Below are 21,222 nucleotides of genomic sequence, written 5' to 3'. Positions count from 1 at the left end.
TGCCTATAGACTAAAAATGCTGTCTACAATATGCATCACAGGAAGTAAAGAGCTGGTCCCCACCTCCTCCTCAACTTGGTCCAAAGTGATCATCGAAACAGCCAGGCAGGCTGAGGCAGCCATTATATAAACACACACACGAGTTTGAAGCAGAATGAAAATAGAAAAGTTTATATTTCTCAGCTGCTGGCAATTGTCTAAGGCCATGCTCCATAATTAAACCTTTACTGGCTTCGTCATTTAAGGAGAAAGTTTATTACAAATTCTAGCCTGCTTTCACTAGCCTGGACTGCTCCAGAAATGGACAGCACTGAAAAAAAAAAAAAATCAGAAGAAAGCTGAAGAGTCTTGCTCTTCTTTACCCAGCTGGAGGGAGACTATCAGGAAAACCTGCATGTTGTCTTCTCTATACCACAGAAAGCACAGCTACCAGATCCGTAAACCAATGAATGGCTACAGACACAATAACATTCAAAAATGGATGTTTCAGATGGCTAGTGTCTTCCTCAGTGAGAGCCAGTGCTCACTTCATATGTGGGAATTATCAGCTGCAGCTTGTCCAGAGCACACATGACGGGGTCTGGGACGGGATCCATACAGGTCATCCTTCTGATTTCACTAAAGCAATGAAGAAGTGTTTGACTCATAGCTTATCCAATAGTATTCCTTCTGTTTTTAAAACTCTAGTACATTCAGATGAACAGGCCTGATGCCTGGAAGAGGCTTCCTTACCCCCCACATCCCTGATCACCTGTGTCCCATTTCTGACTATGAGCATCCACTCCATGGTGACAAGGCATGGCAGTCTCTGTTCCCTTGCAGTCCCTAGCTTCTCACTGGTAACTGCCAAGAGAGGTGCCAATTGCCATGGTATTTCCTTTCTAGCAAGTGGTGACTCCCTGGCTATTACAAATATCATACTAGCCAAGTTGGCAACAAGAAACTAGACCCTAGGATGTGTACCCTGTTTTAGTAGGCCAGTCTGTTCTCATATTGTGAAATGGAAACAAAGTCTTGCTGACTAATTAGGACCCCAACATAGAATATATTTTTCTTTTGTTTTTAAGTTTGTTCTTCCCCCTGCAATTTCATGTCTTCTCGATCCTGTAAAAATTGTCCCAATCCAGGTGTCAATTTCGCACAGATTGTGTGGCAAAGTTCTGCAGATTAAGTGACACTGACAGCTGCAGCCTCCCTGGGACGCAGGTTGTGTGGCCCAAATGCTTTCATAGACTGTAAGCACTAAAATAGGACTACAATTATATGCATTTGTACAGCTCCCCACCGTGGGGCCTCATTTCTGATTCTAGGGGCTATGCCAATATATTTGATAACACTGTTCCCTACAATTTTACCCTTTACCGCATATCAGTGCACCACATCGAAACAAACGCACAAAAATAAAGCAAGAAGACAACTACACCTGTGATGCATGTTTAACTGCTTTTTCAACATCAAGGAACTAGTGCCTTGAACTGCAGTAGAACAGCACCCCCCAGTGGGAAAGCTGCTGTTACAATTTCAAAAGAGTTCTTCAGGGATGTTTGGATAAACTGGAAGATCCTCTTTCATGGAACAAAAGAAGTTTCAACAAGCAGTCATTGTTTGAACACCTGCAGATGTCCCTGGACAGCTGGGAGGATGCCAGTGATGTTGATCCTTGCTGGCCAAAGTTCAAACTGCGACCTTTTTAGGCAGGAAGCAGGCAAAGGCTAGAATTTCATGTCAGAAATCTGGCAAAGGGAAAGGCAGAAAAACTCCAAAAGTAGACAGTTCAAGCAGCATACGAAATAAGAGAGCTTCAAAATTTCGTTAGCTTTCCTCCATATCCGTGTACGCTTCTTTGTGAAGGCCCCCTCCTCCTTCAATGAGTACATCCACTGGGCCATAGTGCCCTTCCCAAGGGCATAAACTTCAGTCAGCGTACTGAGACACATCAGGAAACTGCGTTAGCATTCCAGGCACCAACAAAGCTGACTGAGCACCTGTCAATTATATCATACCCTGTCAACAAGCAAACAGCTGTGCACAAAAAGCCGCACGCGACTTTGTGAGGCTGGAGGGAGCTGAAGGCCACCCGAAACATGTCACTGCTTACCGACACTGATTGAAAGGGAGATCAAGTGGGAAAAGCAGAAGGTAGAGTCAAGATTCCACATTTATTGAAGATTTGCCCCAACTAGCATATTGCACAAATCATAATCTCATTTTATGCCTCAGAGACATAGAGATGATCAATAGCTTAGTTGCAAAGTGCTTTGCCACGGTAAATAAATTCTCCATAGTGCTAGCTACAGTTGCACCAGGGACTGGCCCCTTCTCTACACAATCCATTTAGAATATTGCCTACAACAGGGGTTCTTAAGGTTTTCCTTGGTGCAGACAACTTTTTAACAGAGATTACCTTATGGATGCCTCCCCTCATATCTACAGTTGTGTGGACCACTTCCTCCCTTTTGTGATCACAAAATATCCCTATGGCAACTACAACTATTGCTTATGTAGAAAGTATTTACGTTATTTCAGATGTCCTTTTTTTCCAAGCTGCTGAAGTGCATCGAACAGCACCACAGCCCCATTCTGCTGCACACACTACTGAGAATCTCTGCTCTACGGTGGCATTACAAATGACAGCCCAGGTTGAACTTCACAAGAGCAGAGTGAAGAGCATTTTCAGAGGAAGGAAAGAATGCCACCTGAAAAGCAAATTAACGTCTTCCTTCCTCACGACATCAGAAAACTGCGACCTTAGAGGACAGGGCCGAAAATAGTCTGAAACCACTCACCCCTTGATTCTTTTAATTAAATAGGGTCATGCTATAGAGAACTTTCGTAGAGACACATTTAGTAACATTTAGATATTGGGCAATACTTCCGCTGTTATCAAACTCTGTTGTTTTTTTTCACCTCATCATCCCTGTCGTGATGCTCATTTGCATGTCTTAAGATACCTGCTGAATCCTGTTTTATAGCTAAATTCTCTGGGGGCAGGAATTGTCTTTGTACACTCTTTAGTACGCATCAGTCTTAACATTCATTTTCAGAGTTTTTTAGACATGCACTTGCAGCAATATTTAAAGCACTAAAAGTCAACTGTTAGTTCCAAAGATGTACTTTATTTAATTATAAAGCAGACTGGTTAGGCATTAGCTCTTTGTTTTTATTCTAGATGTCCACTGTATGATCATCAGATCCTGCCTTCAGGACATATCTGCTTGAAGATGTATAAAGTTCCACCACTAGACAACAAAATGCAGATGCACAGAACAAGTGCTATTCACCAGGAACTCAAGAACTGTTGATCTAAACTGCAGCCAGTTCAAAGAAAAGTTCTAACTGAAAACGCAAATACAGTTCCAGCCCAGCCAGAACTGTTTGCCCAGAAGTAAGGTCCTTGACTGGTCTTTCTGAAAGACACCCCCATCAAAAGTCACCTCTGAACTATCTCAGATTTTGTATCAAAAACTCTGTTGTCACATGCTGCTATTTCAAAACAGACCCTGGACAAAAAACAGAACAAATGTTGTGTGAAGTTAACAAGTGGACTTTTAGAACATTTTCTTTATTCATGGCTACTTTATTCCATCACTTTTGCCCTTTTTCCAATTCAGGTCCTTGTCCCATTTTAAGCGTTTAATTTTCTATTGATAGGTACATAGCATACAGAGCCTGCAAAATTCGCACACATTTGGTAGAACTTGGTGGCAAATACAGCATGAGTTTCTGGCCCTGTCTCTACTTTTCTCAGGAACACGTAATAGAAATGATTCTGTCATTCATCGAAGCACAAACCATCTTTTACATTTTCAGAGTAACAATAGAAAATACAATCATATTGGTGCAGTACAGAGAAACACTCCAGCACTACTACTTCCCATTCTGGTTCTCAGGTTGACCAACACTGTTTGAGGAAGAAACTTTACTTGCAGGATTCTTTTGTACACAAAATGTTTGCATTTATCAACATTTAATGTGCCTAGGACCAATCTAAATTAAAATTAGAAGTTGAGGATTTTTTTCAGTTTCCTTTAACTTTTAAGGCGAGTTCTCCATTTTGATAGGAGTGGCCCTCAAAACAAAACAGGAGGCCATAGGTGTCCAGGCAAGTGTTTTCACTACACACTATTCAAGTCAGCAAGGGTATATTTTTAAGCATACTTCAGAGATGGCAAAAGGATGCTTTCTACACGGGCAGTGACAAAGTTATCAAACTAATCTCCTGTCCAGGACCATAAATTAGGTACTGTGGGACAGATAAGTAAATTACAGTTGTGGTATTCTGTAGCAATGAATCTCACACAATTCACTAGAAACAAGCAGTCAGATGATGATATCCTCATTGCTGCTAGACTATTACTTATTTTTAATGAGAGAAGTCTGGGTTTATCAAAAGAAGATTTGCCTCTAAAAAGTTGTGACATGCAATTCCCAACTAGTTTCAGTGCCAGAGCTAAAAATGACTGTGGTCAATGGTAGTTAGAACATTTACAAGGCTTCCCCACATTACCAAGTTTAAGGTTACAACTCTTAGGCACAATAATTGCTTCCCCCTGGAGAAACCTACACTGACCTGAGTTTTCAGTTTATGGAAGGGAAAGCATTTCTAACCTCTATAGAAACTAGGCAACAGTCTCAAGCCAATATTCAGCATTTGACAAGACCTAGCTTAGTTTACAAGACATTTGGAAGGAGAGACACCTTTGTAAAAATACACTGAAAATGCCTCACCAAATATGCCATATTCCAAAAAATATACAAAACTGAACACATTAAACACTGTTTGTGCTTACAACCATAATTAATGAACTCCAGCATCAGAGGGAGAGATTTCTCTCATCTAATCCACTGCAGAGGAGTTGCAAACACAAAATATATGGAAAAAACATCCCTTCCAATACATAGCCCTCCCCCCATGTCTATTTATTGAAACCTATAAAGGCTTCAGATCTATCATTCCTGCAAGGGGATGAAAAATTAAAGAGCTGTCAAACTAAATCCAATTCAGGAAGTTGGTTTTCCTAATAAGTAATTAAAAATAATCCATTTTCTTTAAAAGTGTTTTTGCACATTTTCCAACATTTATAAAACACAAACAATATGCTAAAAAGTGAACAAAAGGAAATGCACTTTGGAAACATTATTAAAATACATGTTCCTATAGCATGATGTGCCCGAGTTTGTTTTATTTCTTTTCACCTGACTGGATAATTCAAGAAAAAGCCTTCCCCTTTCCTAGGTCCATGAGAAGCTGGGTTTAGAAAAGAAGAGCTCCCATGCTCCCAACTTCACTCTGTTCCTTTACAAAAATTTCAAAGTACTGGTAAATGATAGTAACAGCTAGCAAGATTCCAGTTCCAGACCCAATTGCCCCAAGGAAGTCTGCCAGGACAGAGAGAGCACCAATGCAGAGACCACCAAATGCAGCAGCTGTGGGAATGTACCTGTAAAATACAATAGTAAAAGGAAAGTAGTCAGTCAGACATTAAGCTACCTTTCGCACCAGGGATTGGTATTCCTGTAGGACAGTGGTCCCCAAACTTGAGGGTCATGCCCTGCCACACTGTAGTCCTGTCCATGCCCCCACTGCAGCCTGAGATGTGGCCACGGGGAAAGGGGGTCAAGGCTGGGGCCATGGGCCAAAGCTGGGGGCGGGAGCAAAGTTGCAGCCGGCTTGTGATGGGCCCACGGCCAGGTGCGGCTCCGCTCCCGGCCTTGCCCCCAGCCTCAGCCCCGGGATGGGAATGGAGCCATGGCTAGCGGTTGAGGCTGGGGGCTGGGAGTGGAGCCAAGCCGAGGCTGAGGACAGGGACAGGTGCAGGGCTGGGAGCTGTGGACGCGGCTGGGGGTGGAACCAGAGCTGGGGGCAGTGAGGGTCTGGGTGGCACCCCCCACCCCCGTGGGGGCTGGCCCAGGCCCCACTGTGCCCCCCCCCCAAGGGTTCCTCCACATCTCTTAGGGTGCCATGCCCCACACTTTGGAGAGCTCTGCTGTAGGATATACCTAGCTGGGAGAACAGTCTGAATCGAAGAGGTGAGTGTTTTCTATGAGGGAAAAATCAATCCCATTAAAAGTAAGAACAGGGAGCTAGACCTCATACAACTAGGCACCTTAAATATTTTTTCAGCAGCTCCCCTGAAGTTTAAGATAAACTATTACAAATAAAAACCAAGGCCCTCAGTAACAAAACACCCTCTTCCTCCCTGGTCCAGCAAGCCAAGAGGAGGAACATGCTCTAGGCTAGGCATACTAGGCAACGGGGCCCAAGCATGGCCCAGCTGAGGACAAACATTGCCAAGCTGCCTGGGAATGGAATGGAATAGACTGCAACCAGCCACATCTTTAAACACATGGCAATTGGGTCCCAGGAAATACTCCATCTCATTTCAAGTGGCTTACAGCTAGGATTGAGATGGGGCAAATCAGACTGGGACCTGTAGTCTCGCCACATATTACACCTCCATATTAGAGATAATAACTGCAGTGGGAAGCACTGCAGAACTCAAAGCGTCACTTTGTGCCCCACCGCTGCACCAAGTAGTTTATTAAATATTTGTTTGGGATTTAAAACAAAATCATTTAGAAGACTGTAGCTCTTACCCACAGAGGTATGTAACCGAGACATCTGCAACTATGATTAATAACATTTACTGTAAAAGATTAATGTTTATGCAACACTTTGAAAATGTAAAGTGCTGAATCTATTACTAACAATGCAGTAAAAATGAATGAAAATTGTTGCATGCATGCAGCCACATCTCAAGTTTTATCTTTCAGGCTTTTGCAGTTCTCACAACCACCAGCAGACTCAAGACCCGGAGTTCTCAAACAGGGGGTCGCGACCCCTCAGGGGGTCACAACCTTATTACGGGGCGGGGGGGTCACGAGCTGTCAACCTCCACCCCAAACCTGACTTTTCTCCAGCATTTATAATGGTCTTAAATATATATAAAAAAGTGGTTTTTAATTTTAAAAGGGGGGGGGGGGATTGCACTCAGAGGCGTGCCATGTGAAAAGGGTCACCAGTACAAAAGTTTGAGAGCCACTGCTCAAGACCAATTAGAATAACTACTTACAAAGTTAGGTGATTCCATACCCATCACCCTTCAATGGAGGACTTTTGGAGGTAACTGGGCCAGCTGATTGGTAGGCTGTTTGTGTGAGAGCTTTTATATTGATGCGAGGAACCATATGTTTGCATGCTCACACCATGGCTGTCAGCAAGGACTGAACCCAGGACCTTCAGCACCAGAGACACAGGTCTACTACTAGAGCTAAATCCTTCAGCTGCGAAGTAGCAGTAGACTGCAGTGTTTATAGGCCCAGCCTCCAGCAGGAGACATGACCTTATGCAGTAGGCTAGCACCCTAGGACTGAGCTTGAAAGGACATCCAAGTTCTAATCTTCTGAAGACAATGCTTATTGTAGCACTGATATTACATGAACAGCAGTATATTCCACACTTGGTACATATAGCCACTGACATATTTGTAGCTCACCTGTTTAGTTCGTGGACCATGGAGGTTTCTCTGTGGCCCCTCATTACCATCTGTTGCTCTTTTAGTTGTTTGGCAACCTGTATTGAGCCAAGAAATTTAGTTTCATTTTTTTAGGTTAATTTCACAGAACCACCTAGCTATCTGGAATTAAAAGCATGACATTTCTGTGATTACATATCAGCCATCTTCCAAGAAACAGAATAAAAACAAAGTGGAGCTTTTCCCAATTATTATGTTTAAAATGTAAGATGCCTTGTTCCACTACTCTAAGCCATGATTAATAGAGTGACACACAAGCAAAACCCAACCAAGATCTGTACAGAGCTCCAGGTAGGACCTCAGCCACATTTGGCAGCAAGCAGCCAGATCCATCCCAAATGAAAATGTTCATTGTGTGTATTCCATTTCTTTAATTATTCCTCAAGATGCAAAAAGCTATTTCTTCCTAACTAAAACCTGCCATACTGTCAGCCATTTTACCATCTCCAATAGCTACAAGCAATGCAATTTAAGAATGAAATATTTTTTTCTTGAGTGTTACACATCTGAATGACTGAAGATTAGATAGGCCAGCTACTGGTATGTAGATGTGCTGAACTATTTTTAACATACCTCCAATTAAGGGAATCTGAAACACAACTACTTCCAGTTATCAGTCCCCATAAAGATCATAGAAGATTAGGGTTGGAAGAGACCTCAGGAGGTCATCTAGTCCAACCCCCTGCTCAAAGCAGGACCTACATCAACTAAATCATCCCAGCCAGGGCTTTGTCAAGCCGGGCCTTAAAAACCTCTAAGGATGGAGATTCCACCACCTCCCTAGGTAACCCATTCCAGTGCTTAACCACTCTCCTAGTGAAATGGTGTTTCCTAATATCCAACCTAGACCTCCCCCACTGCAACTTGAGACCATTGCTCCTTGTTCTATCATGTGCCACTACTGAGAACAGCTGAGCTCCATCCTCTTTGGAACCCCCCTTCAGGTAGTTCAAGGCTGCTATCAAATCCCCCCCTCACTCTTCTCTTCTGCAGACTAAATAACCCCAGTTCCTTCAGCCTCTCCTCTTAAGTCATGTGCCACAGCCCCCTAATTATTTTCGTTGCCCTCCGCTGGACTCTCTCCAATTTGTCCACATCCCTTCTGTAGTGAGCAGGGGACAAAAACTGGACACAATACTCCAGGTGTGGCCTCACCAGTGCCGAATAGATGGGAATAATCAATCTGCTGACAATGCTCCTACTATAAAGCCCAATATGCCATTGGCCTTCTTGAAGAGCTTGTTTTTTCCAGGCACAGAAGTATTAAAATACGGTGTGTATGTTTTTAATGAGATAATTACCCTCACACAGTGCAGCTGTCATCTGACCACTATGCTCCAAATGTAGTGCTCCAGGCTACGCACTATGCTCCTTATGAAGAAGTTTCACTTTCATATTGTTCTGTTTCTATCTATGCGACTCAAGTGATATTCAAGCATCTCAGACATCTCTATTCCTACACCACCCACCTAGGGTTTTTTGGGTGGGGCTGGGTGAGGCCATGTGATCCAGTGAATAGGGCACCAAATGGCAATCAGGAGATCAGGGTTCTACCTGTGTGCCTGTTTTCCCCTCTGTAAAATGGGGACAGAAATGCTTACCCAGCTTTAAGTGCTTTGCAATCCACAGCCAAAAAGGCACTCCACATAAGTGGTGATATTACTAAGAGGTACGTTTGGCACTAGGCCTATACTGTCCATTTCACAATATTATTGCTGAGGGAGTAATTACTGCAGAATAATTCTCCTGGTTTTATCCTGTAAACCTATTTCTTTAACTTACATCTTTGGCAGAGGAGCCAGAAACTTCAATCCATGTCTTGGAGAAGAAAGCACAGGAGCCCAACATAAACACAATATAAACAACTGCATGGACAGGGTCTTCTAACACCGAACCGAAGGACTCAGGGGGTGACAGATAATAACAAAGTCCACCGACTGGATAAGAGCGAGCAGGGCCTCCAGATGAAGTATCCTGAAAAGAAACAAATAGGTTTGTACTGTTTAGTTTTGTGTCCTTATTTGTTAGCAGTCAGACTAACCCTGGTTAAATGTATCATCTCTTCGTTAAAAGGTCGAGCTTGTGTGTACACATGGGCTGCACAAGGGAATTCAAGTTTCAGATTATGAGCAGTTTCTAAATTAAAGATAGGAACACAAGGGACAAATAAAAAAAAAAATATATACTGGGTTTGCAAGGGAGGAAAAAATAATAGCAAGCCACAGATTAAATACACATGGTGAATGTAGAAGACCATGTATTCCACAGTCAATAATGAAGGGAAAGTATCAGAGGGGTAGCCATGTTAAGTCTGGATCTGTAAAAAGCAACAAAGTCCTGTGGTACCGTCCCATGCATCTGACAGTGGGTATTCACCCACGAAAGATTATGCTCCAAAACATTTGTTAGTCTATAAGGTGCCACAGGACTCTGTTTTCCCTTCATTAAAAAGCAACATCACATGTTGGGCTGCTAGTCTCAATGTGCATAATTTTGCCAGGGAAAGTGTCACTATGTTTACAGAGATCATGTGCGAAGCTGGCCGTTCTAGTGGGGCCCCTGCATGATGTACAACAGGCTACAGAAAACAGGTGGATACTTACAGACCAGGTGCCCAGCAGGCTAACCAACAAGTTGCCACTGAAGCGAGCAGATAACATCTGGGAGATCACATACAGATTAGATACCAAGGCAGACTGAAGAATGATGGGAATATTGGAAGTATAGAACAGCTTGATTGGGTAAGTGTTGTACTGGCCACGGTAGCGGGCAGATTTGATAGGGAGGTCCACTCTGAAGCCCTGAAAAATGCCAAGTAAAAACCGCACTGTAACTGAAGTAAAACATGCAGACAGCACAGGCACCACACAACGTCTCAACAAAAATCTTGCCGTGAACCATGTGAGTGTCAAACATTCTACTAGCTCAGCCCTCTATTTAAACCCTTCTGCCAAGACCTCAGACCAACTCAGATTGTTGGACAGGGTAGCTTAAATATGTGAATTTATGAAATGCCAAAATATTCAAAGGTGAGTCTGAAATTGCAGGAAGAACTCAGCATAATGCCCAGAAGCGGAAATTTCAAAGCTACACACACAAAAACCCCTCATTTGCTACTTATTGGCCATTTTGCTGCAATAAATTCCAAAATGGACTCAGGTTTTTATGGGTTCATGGTATTTTCAGCAAAATGTTGAGGCATTTTTGGCAAGGTCTGTTAGTGCACATCCATCATCTCTCTCAGCCTACAATAATTCTCAAGCCTTTTGGAGGCCACAGAAAGCCAAGGGTGGAGTTCCAGCCTTTTCAGATCAAGTAACTGAAGCCCTGGCTGACATCTACTAGTCATTAGGAGTCTTCTGTATGCACTAAAAAGGTGAAGTTTAACTCTTCAGGCTGCAGAAAAAAAATCCATTTTTAAAACACCCAGCCATGTCCGTTCTCATTTAAAAAGCCACAAAAGAGCCTAAGATTTTGAACTTCTTAAATTCATATTTATCTTCACAATTGTCAACTTTTCTATGGAAGTATTGTCAGGATCTGTACCCCAAATTTATCACACTGCATTTGTACCAGGAAATAGATGACTTTACTATATCCACTGGCAGTAGTTTTAAACATTATTCTAGATTCTGACTGACCTGGAAGTAAATGACAACAGCAAAGACAAAAATGGTGGCAATCAGGTTCATGAGGTTAGGTAGGTTCTGGCGGTAGAAAGCCTCTCGGAGAGCTCTGACTTTGTCCGTACGAGTAGCCAGCAGATGGAACAGAGCAATAATGGCTCCTTCAAACTCCATTCCTTAAATGAGAAAGGGAGAGGGGAAGGACAATGAGTTCAGGTATCTTAATACCTGAACTGAGACATTAACTAGGCTTCTGAAATACAATATTTAGGGTGGGATTATCAGAAGCACTTGCTGTTGGCTTAACTCTGATCCCACTAAAGTGAGTAAGGGCTTTACCATTGATTTCTATAGGATCAGTTAGACCAATGCTGAGCACTCTTGAAAAATCTCACACTAAAGGCAATTCCTTCTATAAGAAACGTGAATAGAAGGAAGAACGCAATTGTCTTCATAGTGCAAGGTACATCTGCTAATGCCATACAGGGATGGATTCCACACCATATGACTATTTTAGACAGTGCCAAAGAACATACTAGAAGACAAAACAATGATTCTATAAAACACAGGGAACAAGAGAGATGTAAACAGCACCCTTTATACCAGCAGAATTCAGAGCATCATGAAGCACTGAATTATCCAAAAAAGTTCTAGCAATCTGCACAAGAGAACAAATTTCTTGTTAGAAATCTAGGTTTTCCAGAGTACTTATCAGCAATAGACACAGAGCAAAACACAGCTGCATGGGATTAAAAGGGAAACAGAGTTGTAATCACTTTTTATGACAGAGCTACATTTCAAAGAAATGCATTGTTTTGTTTTCCTACTTTGAAGTTCTGTGCTTTGAGAACTCACTATCACAAAGCAAGCAATTTTTACTCTCCTGTCCTGCTGAAAAATCACACAGAAAGAAGAGCGTTCAAAATTTATGGACCCAAGAGTCTTAATAAGCAGCAGCTTGGATTCTGCCATAACTATGAATTCTGTGGGGAAAAAACCATTGCCCTTTGAATAAAAAGTGACATTTTGAAATGACAGACTCATAAGCCTCCCAGCAACCAATTCTGAAGATTAGGAACCATTAAGAAAGGGATAGATAATGCCACCACATAAATTCATGGTATGCCCGCACCTTGAATACTGCATACAGTTTTGGTTTCCCCATCTCAAAAAATTGGAAAAAGTACACAGAAGGGCAATAAAAATGATTGGGGTATGGAACAGCTTCCATATGAGGAGACATTAAAAAGATTGGGACTGTTTAGCTTGGAAAAGAGACGACTGAAGACTGATATGATAGAGATCTAAAAAATCATGAACGGTGTAGAGAAAGTAAATAAAGAAGTGTTATTTACCCCTTTACATAACACAAGAGCCAGAGATCACCCAATGAAATTAAAAAGCAGCAGGCTAAAAACAAACATAAGGAAGAACTTCCTCACACAATACAGTCAACCTGTGGAACTTGTTGCCGGAGATGTTGTGAAGGCCAAAAGCGTAACTGGGTTCAAAAAACAATTAGATAAATTCATGGACGATAGGTCCATCAATGACTATTGGCCAAGATGGTCAGGGTCACAACCCCATGCTCTGGGTGTCCTTAAGCCTCTGACTGCCAGAAGCTGAGACTGGACAACAGGGGATGGATCATCAGTAACTGTCCTGTTCTGTTCATTCCCTCTGAAGCATGCAGCACTGGGCAATGTCAGAAGACAGGATACTGAACTAGCTGGACCATTGGTCTGAGCCAGTATGACCATTCTTATGTTGTTAAGATTACTGTTTCCTTAAATGTATTCTTTAATCAGAATCTGGAATGAAGAACGGCAAAGTCTGGTGGATGTATTCTGCAGACTTACAATGGACAATGCAAAGTAAATAGAGAACACTGTGGACTGAACACTTGATCATCCTATATTATAGAGTTACAGCTGATTTGCACAACTGAAATTAGTTGCCTTCCCCGTAAGCATCCAATACTTCCATCTCCTCTCTCCCTGCAGTTCTTCGTGTCCCCTGTGGAATCTCATTCCCTATCCTTGCAACTGATGATTTGATTAGTCTTTGGAAAAAGTGCCACTCAAATCAACAATAAGGGTAGCTGCTGAGTGGCAGGAGGCACTCCCTCCCTCAAGCAAGGTAATATGCTGCCTAAATACAACTGATCTTAAACCTCTGGAGTCTTTTCTCACAGTATTTGCATTACACATGCATTTGCACCTTGCATACAAACTTCTCTATTATAATTAGGATTCCACTTGATAAAAATTACATGGGCTGAGAGGTCAGGAGCACTATTTATTTACTATTTCACTTAATTTCCTTATTTTTTTCTTTTGTGCATAGAAATACAACTTTTCTGTTGCTGAAATTCTCTGTGCTCTGGAAGGTTACTGTAGAAATTGCTATGTATGGGTTGGAGCTTTAGAATGCGGAAAAGTGCACATGAAGCTACTCAGATAATCTAGTCATCTTTCATATTACAGAATACTTAAATCCTAACACAATCAAAGAACACAGAGTATGAGTTACCTCGGCCTGTGTTCACAGTGGTGGGGCTGAATGCCTTCCATACAATAGTCTCACAGATGTTGGTAGCAATGAAGAGAGAGATGCCAGAACCAAGACCATACCCTTTCTGTAGAAGCTCATCCAATAGTAGAACTATCAGTCCAGCTACAAAAAGCTACAAGAAAAGAAACAGCATTATTTACTGGAGGCATCATCCTTTTTTATTTTCTGTAATAATGCTAACTTGATACAAATGTTTTGTTCCATTAAGGATGACAAGGAGAAGATCAGATATCCTCTTTGGTTGGCAGACACGTGTGCTTTCAATTCTCCTCACTCCTTTCCCATCACTCCATGAGGCTGTATAACTGCACCTTCTAGACTCCTTTAGGATAAAAGGGAAGTATGGTTTTGAGGAGTGATGTAGAGGGGGTGGTATAAAAGTTACCTGAATTGTGATAAGCAAACAGATACCAGCACCCATCTCAGATGGGTCTCCGTACATCCCCGTCATTACATAGACGATAGACTGACCAATTGTAATAATCATGCCAAACACTGTAAAAGAAGACAAAAAATACTGTCTGTTTATATGACATTTGCAGACCAGTGAAAAAGGGTAGCAGGGAGAAGGAGTACACAATAATTAATGAAATAGACATCTAAATGCAATGTCAAAATGAACATTGATCCCTGAAATCAGTCACCGGAAACTCTAAGATCAACAGAAACACTGCTCAGCAGTAATGAGAGAGAAAACTAATCTAAAACAGATGAAGCAACATTCTCAGTGTTAAACACTCTTGTTTGCAGGAAATATTTTTTAAAATAAAAGTAAAGCATTAAGCTGATACGTAAGCAGTTTAGGTGAGTTTTTCTTCAGTAAACAGATTTTGGAACTTAATTGTTCCTTGTATAGAAACAAGTTGTAGGGAAGATCTGACTAAAATTAACTGAAATCTGTATCTTGCAGAGAGAGCATAGCAACATTTACTGCTGAAAAGAGCCAACTTTAAAAGGACTTGAGTCTCAAGATGGTTCACACAAGAAGGACATCGGCAGCACAGAATTGCCTCACCCTTCTCCCACATCAAAATTGCCTTGATCACAGAGATCTGGGCGGTATTTGGGTCTCCATGGTCCATTTAATATTTGGCCTCTCTGCTGAGACTGCAGCAGGGACACCATCATGTGACAACTACTAAGAACTCAACTGAAGCTCATCAGATAATTTCACATAGGCCAAGAAACAGCAGACAATAAATCAGAGCACTGAAGTACTGACAAATTCAGATTCAAGAAATCTAACATCTGGGGAGGCCTACACATGAGATTCCAAGATTTTTCAGAGGATCAAGTTCACAACTTCCTTTGTTAATGTCAGGCCTCGTTCTAGATGAGCCTCCTTGATATGGGGGAGGGATAGCTCTGTGGTTTGAGCATTGGCCTGCTAAAACCCAGGGTTGTGACTTCAATCCTTGAGGGGGCCATTTAGGGATTTAGGGCAAAAATCTGTCTGGGGATTGGTCCTGCTTTGAGCAGGGGTTGGACTAGGTGACCTCCTGAGGTCCCTTCCAACCCTGATATTTTATGATTCTATGATATCAGCTGCTACTTACATTTCTGCGCCCCATTGAAGAGAGCTCTGTCTTTCGGAGTGTCCCCAACCTCAATTATCTTGGCACCAGCCAAGAGCTGCATGATGAGCCCAGAAGTGACAATGGGTGAAATACCCAGCTCCATCAACGTTCCTGTCAGATGCAGAAAGCAGAATGACAGTTGTTGCATTTCTAGACCCCCACAAAGTGCAAAGTTTGACTTTTCATTCCTCCCACCTCCTCATGGTACAGATAGAACAATAAGAGACACATGGCACTTCCTTCTGAGTCAGTTTAAAAAGAAAAGCTTTAGAAGGTAACTGAAGTTTGATGAAAATTAATTTGCTAGACAATGAATCACTCCTTAGTATCACGTGCCCTGCATTAAAGTTACTGCTTTCTGGCGTACCTACGTCAGATATAAGATGGTGTAGAAATGGTAAAGCTTCACTCTCTTTCTTTGAAGGAGAGCATTCAAATATTTTTTTGGTATAATCGGTCACTGTGCAACGTTTTTCAGTGACATGCAAATCTCTGCACTTCCCATTATGCTACAATCAATCGATATCACCCAATACATATACACACACACACCTGAACTAGTATCAAATGGTGCATTGAAGTGATTGATACTGTATCTGATTTATATCAGCACAAAAAAGCTTCAATGAGCAACTGGACAACCGAGCAGCCAGCATAGGTTTTACTCTGTGTGACTGACCAAAGGTGTCAGTAAGAAAAAAAGTACAAAGAGATCTTATAGCTGGGAATGTGCATCAGAATACATGAAATGTACTGCAGGAGTTTTGTAACGTTTATTATATATGGGTATTTATGAGCTGTCTTGTTTCCACTTTCTCTGCAAAGGCTATTTGCCCTCCACTTGGATATATGCAATTGATAATGTGTCTATCCATATAAAATGTTAATGCATTTGTGCCAATTCCAATCCACAGATTTAGCATTTATTTTCTATTATGCAGTGTTTATTGCTCCAATCCAGATGTTTACTTCATGAGAAAAAAAAAAATCTATAAACTAAGACTAAAATCCCAAATGTTCAAACAAACCAAGTTACACGGCCACTGGAAGTATAAAAGCCCTGTGCTGGCAACTGAGCTACCTGAAGCAGGATCTTACCTCTATTTGAAGCCAGAATCACTCTCATCCAGTAGAAAGGATCTGCTGAGTCTGATGACATGATACCAAACAGGGGAATCTGAATTTCCAAGCAATGAAAGTGAAGTGGGGTTAAATTAAAGCATTGACTTTGTTCTCCTTTTTATTTGAAAGGAAAATGAAAGAATGTTACAAACATACCTGGCAGCATACTAAGAAGATGAAAAGTGTGATAGCTGTCCATAGCACTTTTTCCTTAAATTGAATCTGAAGAAAAAGAGAAAGACGGGAGTTAAACTGAATGGGTTGTCACTGGTCACAACAGATGGTCTATTAAACAAGTCAGCTAAACTCTATAAATGTAACTGCATACTTATAGTAAAATACTAGACAGAAGCAAATTACTAAATCCCTTTTCATTCCATCTACACTATATGAAGTCTAGAAGGAAAGATGGTAAATCTTTACTGAAACTTTCATCCAAGCAAACAATCTTATGCAAGCAGTATAAGGTAATTCCAGTACTGATCCACTGAAACGGATTCTTAGTTTAATTGCCTACCAAAAAAAAAAAAAAAAAAAAGCTCTCAGAAAAAATGCCAATCTAAGATTATTTGTTCAAATCAGTTGTTTTTAAGGGAGATGGGGGGAAAAGAAAGAGTATTTTGAATTTTAAGATACCATTTTTAGCTACTCTGAAATTAATTCTCTCAGATATATATTGTCATATACCTCAGGCCTTGCTGACACATAAGTTGTACTGCTTCAACTGTCCTGGTATAATTACAGCAGTACAACACCTACCGTGGATGAACTCATTCCAGTATAAAGATGACTTAGATTGGGTATAACTGTTCACACAAGGGCTATAATGGTGTAACTATTTCAGTTAAAAGTAGCTGCACTGCTGACAGTTACACTGGTACAAAAACTGAGTGTAGACCACACCTTAGGCTTAGAAAACTTCTCTCTTATAAATAGAGTCCTGAAGGACATCTCAATAACATACCTTCCTTTCTGGCTTTTGAATTTCAGGCAAGATAACACAGAAGGGCTTGATTACTTCAAGAAATTTAACTGTAAAACAAAATCAAAAGTTAGATGGTAAAGTGAACATACAGATATGCAATTTATAGCAATCCTGAGGATTAGTTACTGACATCTTAAAAAATGGAAATTTCTAAATTTGCAAGGGCTAGGGCAGGGGTAGGCAACCTGCAGCACGTGAGCTGATTTTCAGTGGCACTCACACTGCCCAGGTCCTGGCCACCGGTCCGGGGAGACTCTGCATTTTATTTTCATTTTAAATGAAGCTTCTTAAACATTTTTAAAACTTTATTTACTTTACATACAATAGGTTAGTTATATATTATAGACTTATAGAAAGAAACCTTCTAAAAGCATTAAAATGTATTACTGGCACGCGAAACCTTAAATTAGAGTGAATAAATGAAGACTCGGCACCCCACTTCCGAAAGGTTGCCGACCCCTAGGCTAGGGACTAGGTGGTCACCTCACCCTTATCTGTCCTAAGTACATCTGGCTAACTGCACTAACAAGGCAGTTGCACCTTTGAAAAAGTGTGATAACAAATGACAAACTTATTATACATGGCTGATTTGGGTGTTTTGTAACTTTCTTGAGAATGATGAGAAAGAGAATGTTAGTTTCACTAACTTATTTTGTTTTCTAGAGATATACTTTTCCACATCCTTCCAACTTCTGTTTGATGGTGGTTATTTGAGGCATAATGTGAATAACTGAATTTATGTGGAAGGTTGAAACTACTTTGGGGATGAATGATTGAACCCCTTACAGGCACTGGTTAAACAGTTACTCAAACAATCCCACAAGATTTGTGTGTGAAACTGCTCACCAGCATGAGGAGGCTTATCCTTAGAAATCAAGTGAGGTCTGAAAGTTATCTGAGCCTTAAGATTTAAGGAAAGGGAAGGTATCTATAATACAGGCCTGAACTATGAATTCTTCTTTCAGATTTAACAGTTATAAAATAAACTGTTTTTCCAAGACAGGAACATTAGGTCCAAGGAAATTCAAAGGGAGGTAGGCTGACTCTCTCAGGACAACAGTCGAATCTCAGATTGCAGAAATTATGTGGTAGGATTTACTTCCTTTATATCCATTTCATGAAAGACAGCACAAGAGCACTGAAACTCGACCGCTTTCAGTAGCTCTGTGGAAATACGAAATTCATACTAAATGTACCCTGTTTAAGTCTAGACCAGAAACAGTTTACTAAATATTAAGCTATTAATTTCCAACAGAAATTTCTTGGACTGTGGTTTTTCACTTTCTGCAAATACCATATCTACCTTTTACAACAATGAAACCAAAATTCTTTTCCAGAACCTAACCAGTTTCTCCTCCTCTTGAAGCTTCTTTTAACTAGGGACGTGAATGTCTTTCATTGCTGTGGGTTTCTGTTATTCAGGAAGAATGACTGATTTTTAGCTTAGGGATACTGACCATGACCCATTCAGCTTGCAGTTTCATTTTACTATGGTACTGTAACAGATGCCCTGGCACTCCTACTGACCTTTACACGATCCACAGGCAAGAGAAGTCAAGAGTACCTGTCAAGTCATCTAGCCTGACCTCCTGGCATCATACAGAGCCTTCCTACCATAAGGAAATTTGTATTTGCTACTTTACATGCTGCTGAAAATTTCTTTCCTGATGTTACCAAAATTAGAATGCCCAGCTAATAAGAAAAGCCTAAGAAAGGGTAGAATGGATGCCATCATGAGAAAGCTAACCCTGATCCTAATACAAGCAAACTTACAAGGCAGCAGAGGCAGGAAAAGAAACGAGGAAAACTGTGTTCAACCGCTCAGTGTGCACATTCATATTACAAGAAGATAATCTTGTTTTAACAGTTTGATAAAAGAATAAGATCTATAAGGTGTCAAACAGCATTATGAGCCCAACCTGGCTCTCAGAAATGTAACCACTTTAATACCCCCGATAGGGCCTATTGCCAAACACAGGCTAGTGGGGAAGAAAAGGCTCCTGGACAGACCCTGGGATGGCAGCACATTTCAGGAAGCAATAGCACCTCCCAGCCCCTGCACAAAGAACACACTGCAGGGCGCTGCCAACCCGGGGCACAGCTGGGGGAGGGGGGGGAAGGGCGGCGGGGCGCTGCCAACCCGGGGCACAGCTGGGGGAGGGGGGAGAAGGGCGGCGGGGCGCTGCCAACCCAGGGCACAGCTGGGGGAGGGGGGAGAAGGGCGGTGGGGCGCTGCCAACCCGGGGCACAGCTGGGGGAGGGGGGAGAAGGGCGGTGGGGCGCTGCCAACCCGGGGCACAGCTGGGGGATCATTCAGAGGATCCTGACCGCTGCACTGACTACGCAGCAGGTTCCCCGCCCCGAGCCCGCCTCAGGAACCCCTCCATCGCCCCCAGCTCGCGGCCCCCGGCTGCGCGCCGACACTCACTCCCCATCTCGGCCGCTTTTGCTGTCCAAAGAGGGAGCCGAGGCCGGGCGGAGACGCCTGCTCACTCCGAGAGACACGTCAGTGCTCGAGCCCTACCGGCCCCCTTCCGCTTCCTGCCACGCACGGGGTCGCCGGGCGAGCTCCTCCGCGCAGGCGCTGCAGACTTCCGGCACCCCCAAGAACTACAATTTCCCGGCAGCCATCGCCGCCGAATCCCGCCCTGGCCACAGGCGCTATCATTCCCATCATGCACTGCACCCACCAGATACCACAACACCCAGCATGCACTGCGGCAAGACGCGCTTCTCAGACTATTCGCTTGTACCTATTGGACCCAGGGGACTATAAGTCCCAGAATTCCATGCGCCTTCCTGGGGCGAGGCTCTCTCCCAAGGTGACCCATGGCCTGCTGGGACTTGTAGTCTCCGCTTGTTTAGCCGCCATTTTAAATATGAGGGTCTAGGCACATTAGTTTTCTTACAGGAAGGGGCAACCTGGAAGTTTTGGAGGGGAAGGGGAGGGAGACGGGGAGAGGCAGGGTTAGCTGTCAAAAATCATGAGGTTGAGATGAGATTTAAAAAAATAAATACATGTATGGCTTAGGGCTGCCAACTTTCTAATCACACAAAACTGAACACCCTTGTCCCGCCCCCCGGGCCTGCCCCTGCTAGGCCCCTTTCTCTGAGGCCCCCATCCCCACTCATTCCATCCCCCTTCCTCTGTCCCTCACTCTCCCACACCCTCACTTGCTCATTTTCACCTGACTGGGGCAGGGGATTGGGGGGCAGGCTGGGGATGCGGGCTCCAGGGTGGGGCCAGAAATGACAGGTTCAGGGTGTGGGAGGGGGCTCCAGGCTGGGGCAGGGGTGCAGGACAGGGTGTGGGGTGCAGGCTCCAGGAGGGAGTTTGGCTGTGGGAGGGGGTTTAGGGCTGGGGCAGGGGGTTGGGGGGCAGGGTGTGGGCTCTTGGAGGGTGTTTGGGTGAGAGAGGGGGCTCAGGGTGGGGTGTGGGAAGCAGGCTCCAGGCGGTGCTTACCTCAGGGGGCTCCCTGAAAGCAGCGACGTGTCCCTTGGCTCCTATGTGGAGGTGCAGCCAGGCAGCTCTGCACGGTGCGTGCTGCCTCAGCCCGCAGGTGCCGCCCTTGCAGCTCCCATTGGCCGTGATTCCCAGCCAATGGGAGCTGTGGAGCTGGCTTTTAGGGCAGGGGCAGCACGTGGAGCCACCCTGGCCACCCCTACGCTTTGTAGGCAGGGGAACATGTTGTCGCTTCCCAGGAGCTGCATGGAGCCACGTAGGGAGCCTGCCAGCCCCGCCAACCGGACTTTTAATGGCCCAGTCAGCAGTGCTGACCGGAGCCGCCAGGATCCCTTTTCTA

At 43.1% G+C, this 21,222-nt stretch overlaps 1 protein-coding gene across 1 annotated transcript; it reads right to left on the bottom strand.

The window, feature by feature from the left end:
* Positions 1-3,526: 3,526 nt before the first annotated feature.
* Positions 3,527-20,000, bottom strand: SEC61A1 (SEC61 translocon subunit alpha 1). Its single transcript, XM_034776272.1, has 12 exons — positions 19,848-20,000; positions 17,399-17,466; positions 16,591-16,656; positions 16,411-16,489; positions 15,292-15,423; positions 14,121-14,230; positions 13,694-13,847; positions 11,177-11,337; positions 10,139-10,336; positions 9,318-9,509; positions 7,497-7,573; positions 3,527-5,441 (listed from the first exon to the last, which is right to left on the bottom strand). The coding sequence occupies exons 1-12, from the start codon at positions 19,852-19,854 to the stop codon at positions 5,255-5,257; spliced, it is 1,431 nt and encodes a 476-aa protein (XP_034632163.1). The 5' UTR covers positions 19,855-20,000; the 3' UTR covers positions 3,527-5,254.
* Between the last annotated feature and the right edge of the window lie 1,222 nt (positions 20,001-21,222).

The sequence above is a fragment of the Trachemys scripta genome, chromosome 7 (genome assembly GCF_013100865.1).
Source record: "Trachemys scripta elegans isolate TJP31775 chromosome 7, CAS_Tse_1.0, whole genome shotgun sequence".
In the NCBI taxonomy this organism is placed as follows: domain Eukaryota; kingdom Metazoa; phylum Chordata; order Testudines; family Emydidae; genus Trachemys; species Trachemys scripta.
Note: the sequence above shows the minus strand (reverse complement) of the source record. Positions and strands in the feature narration are given on the sequence as shown.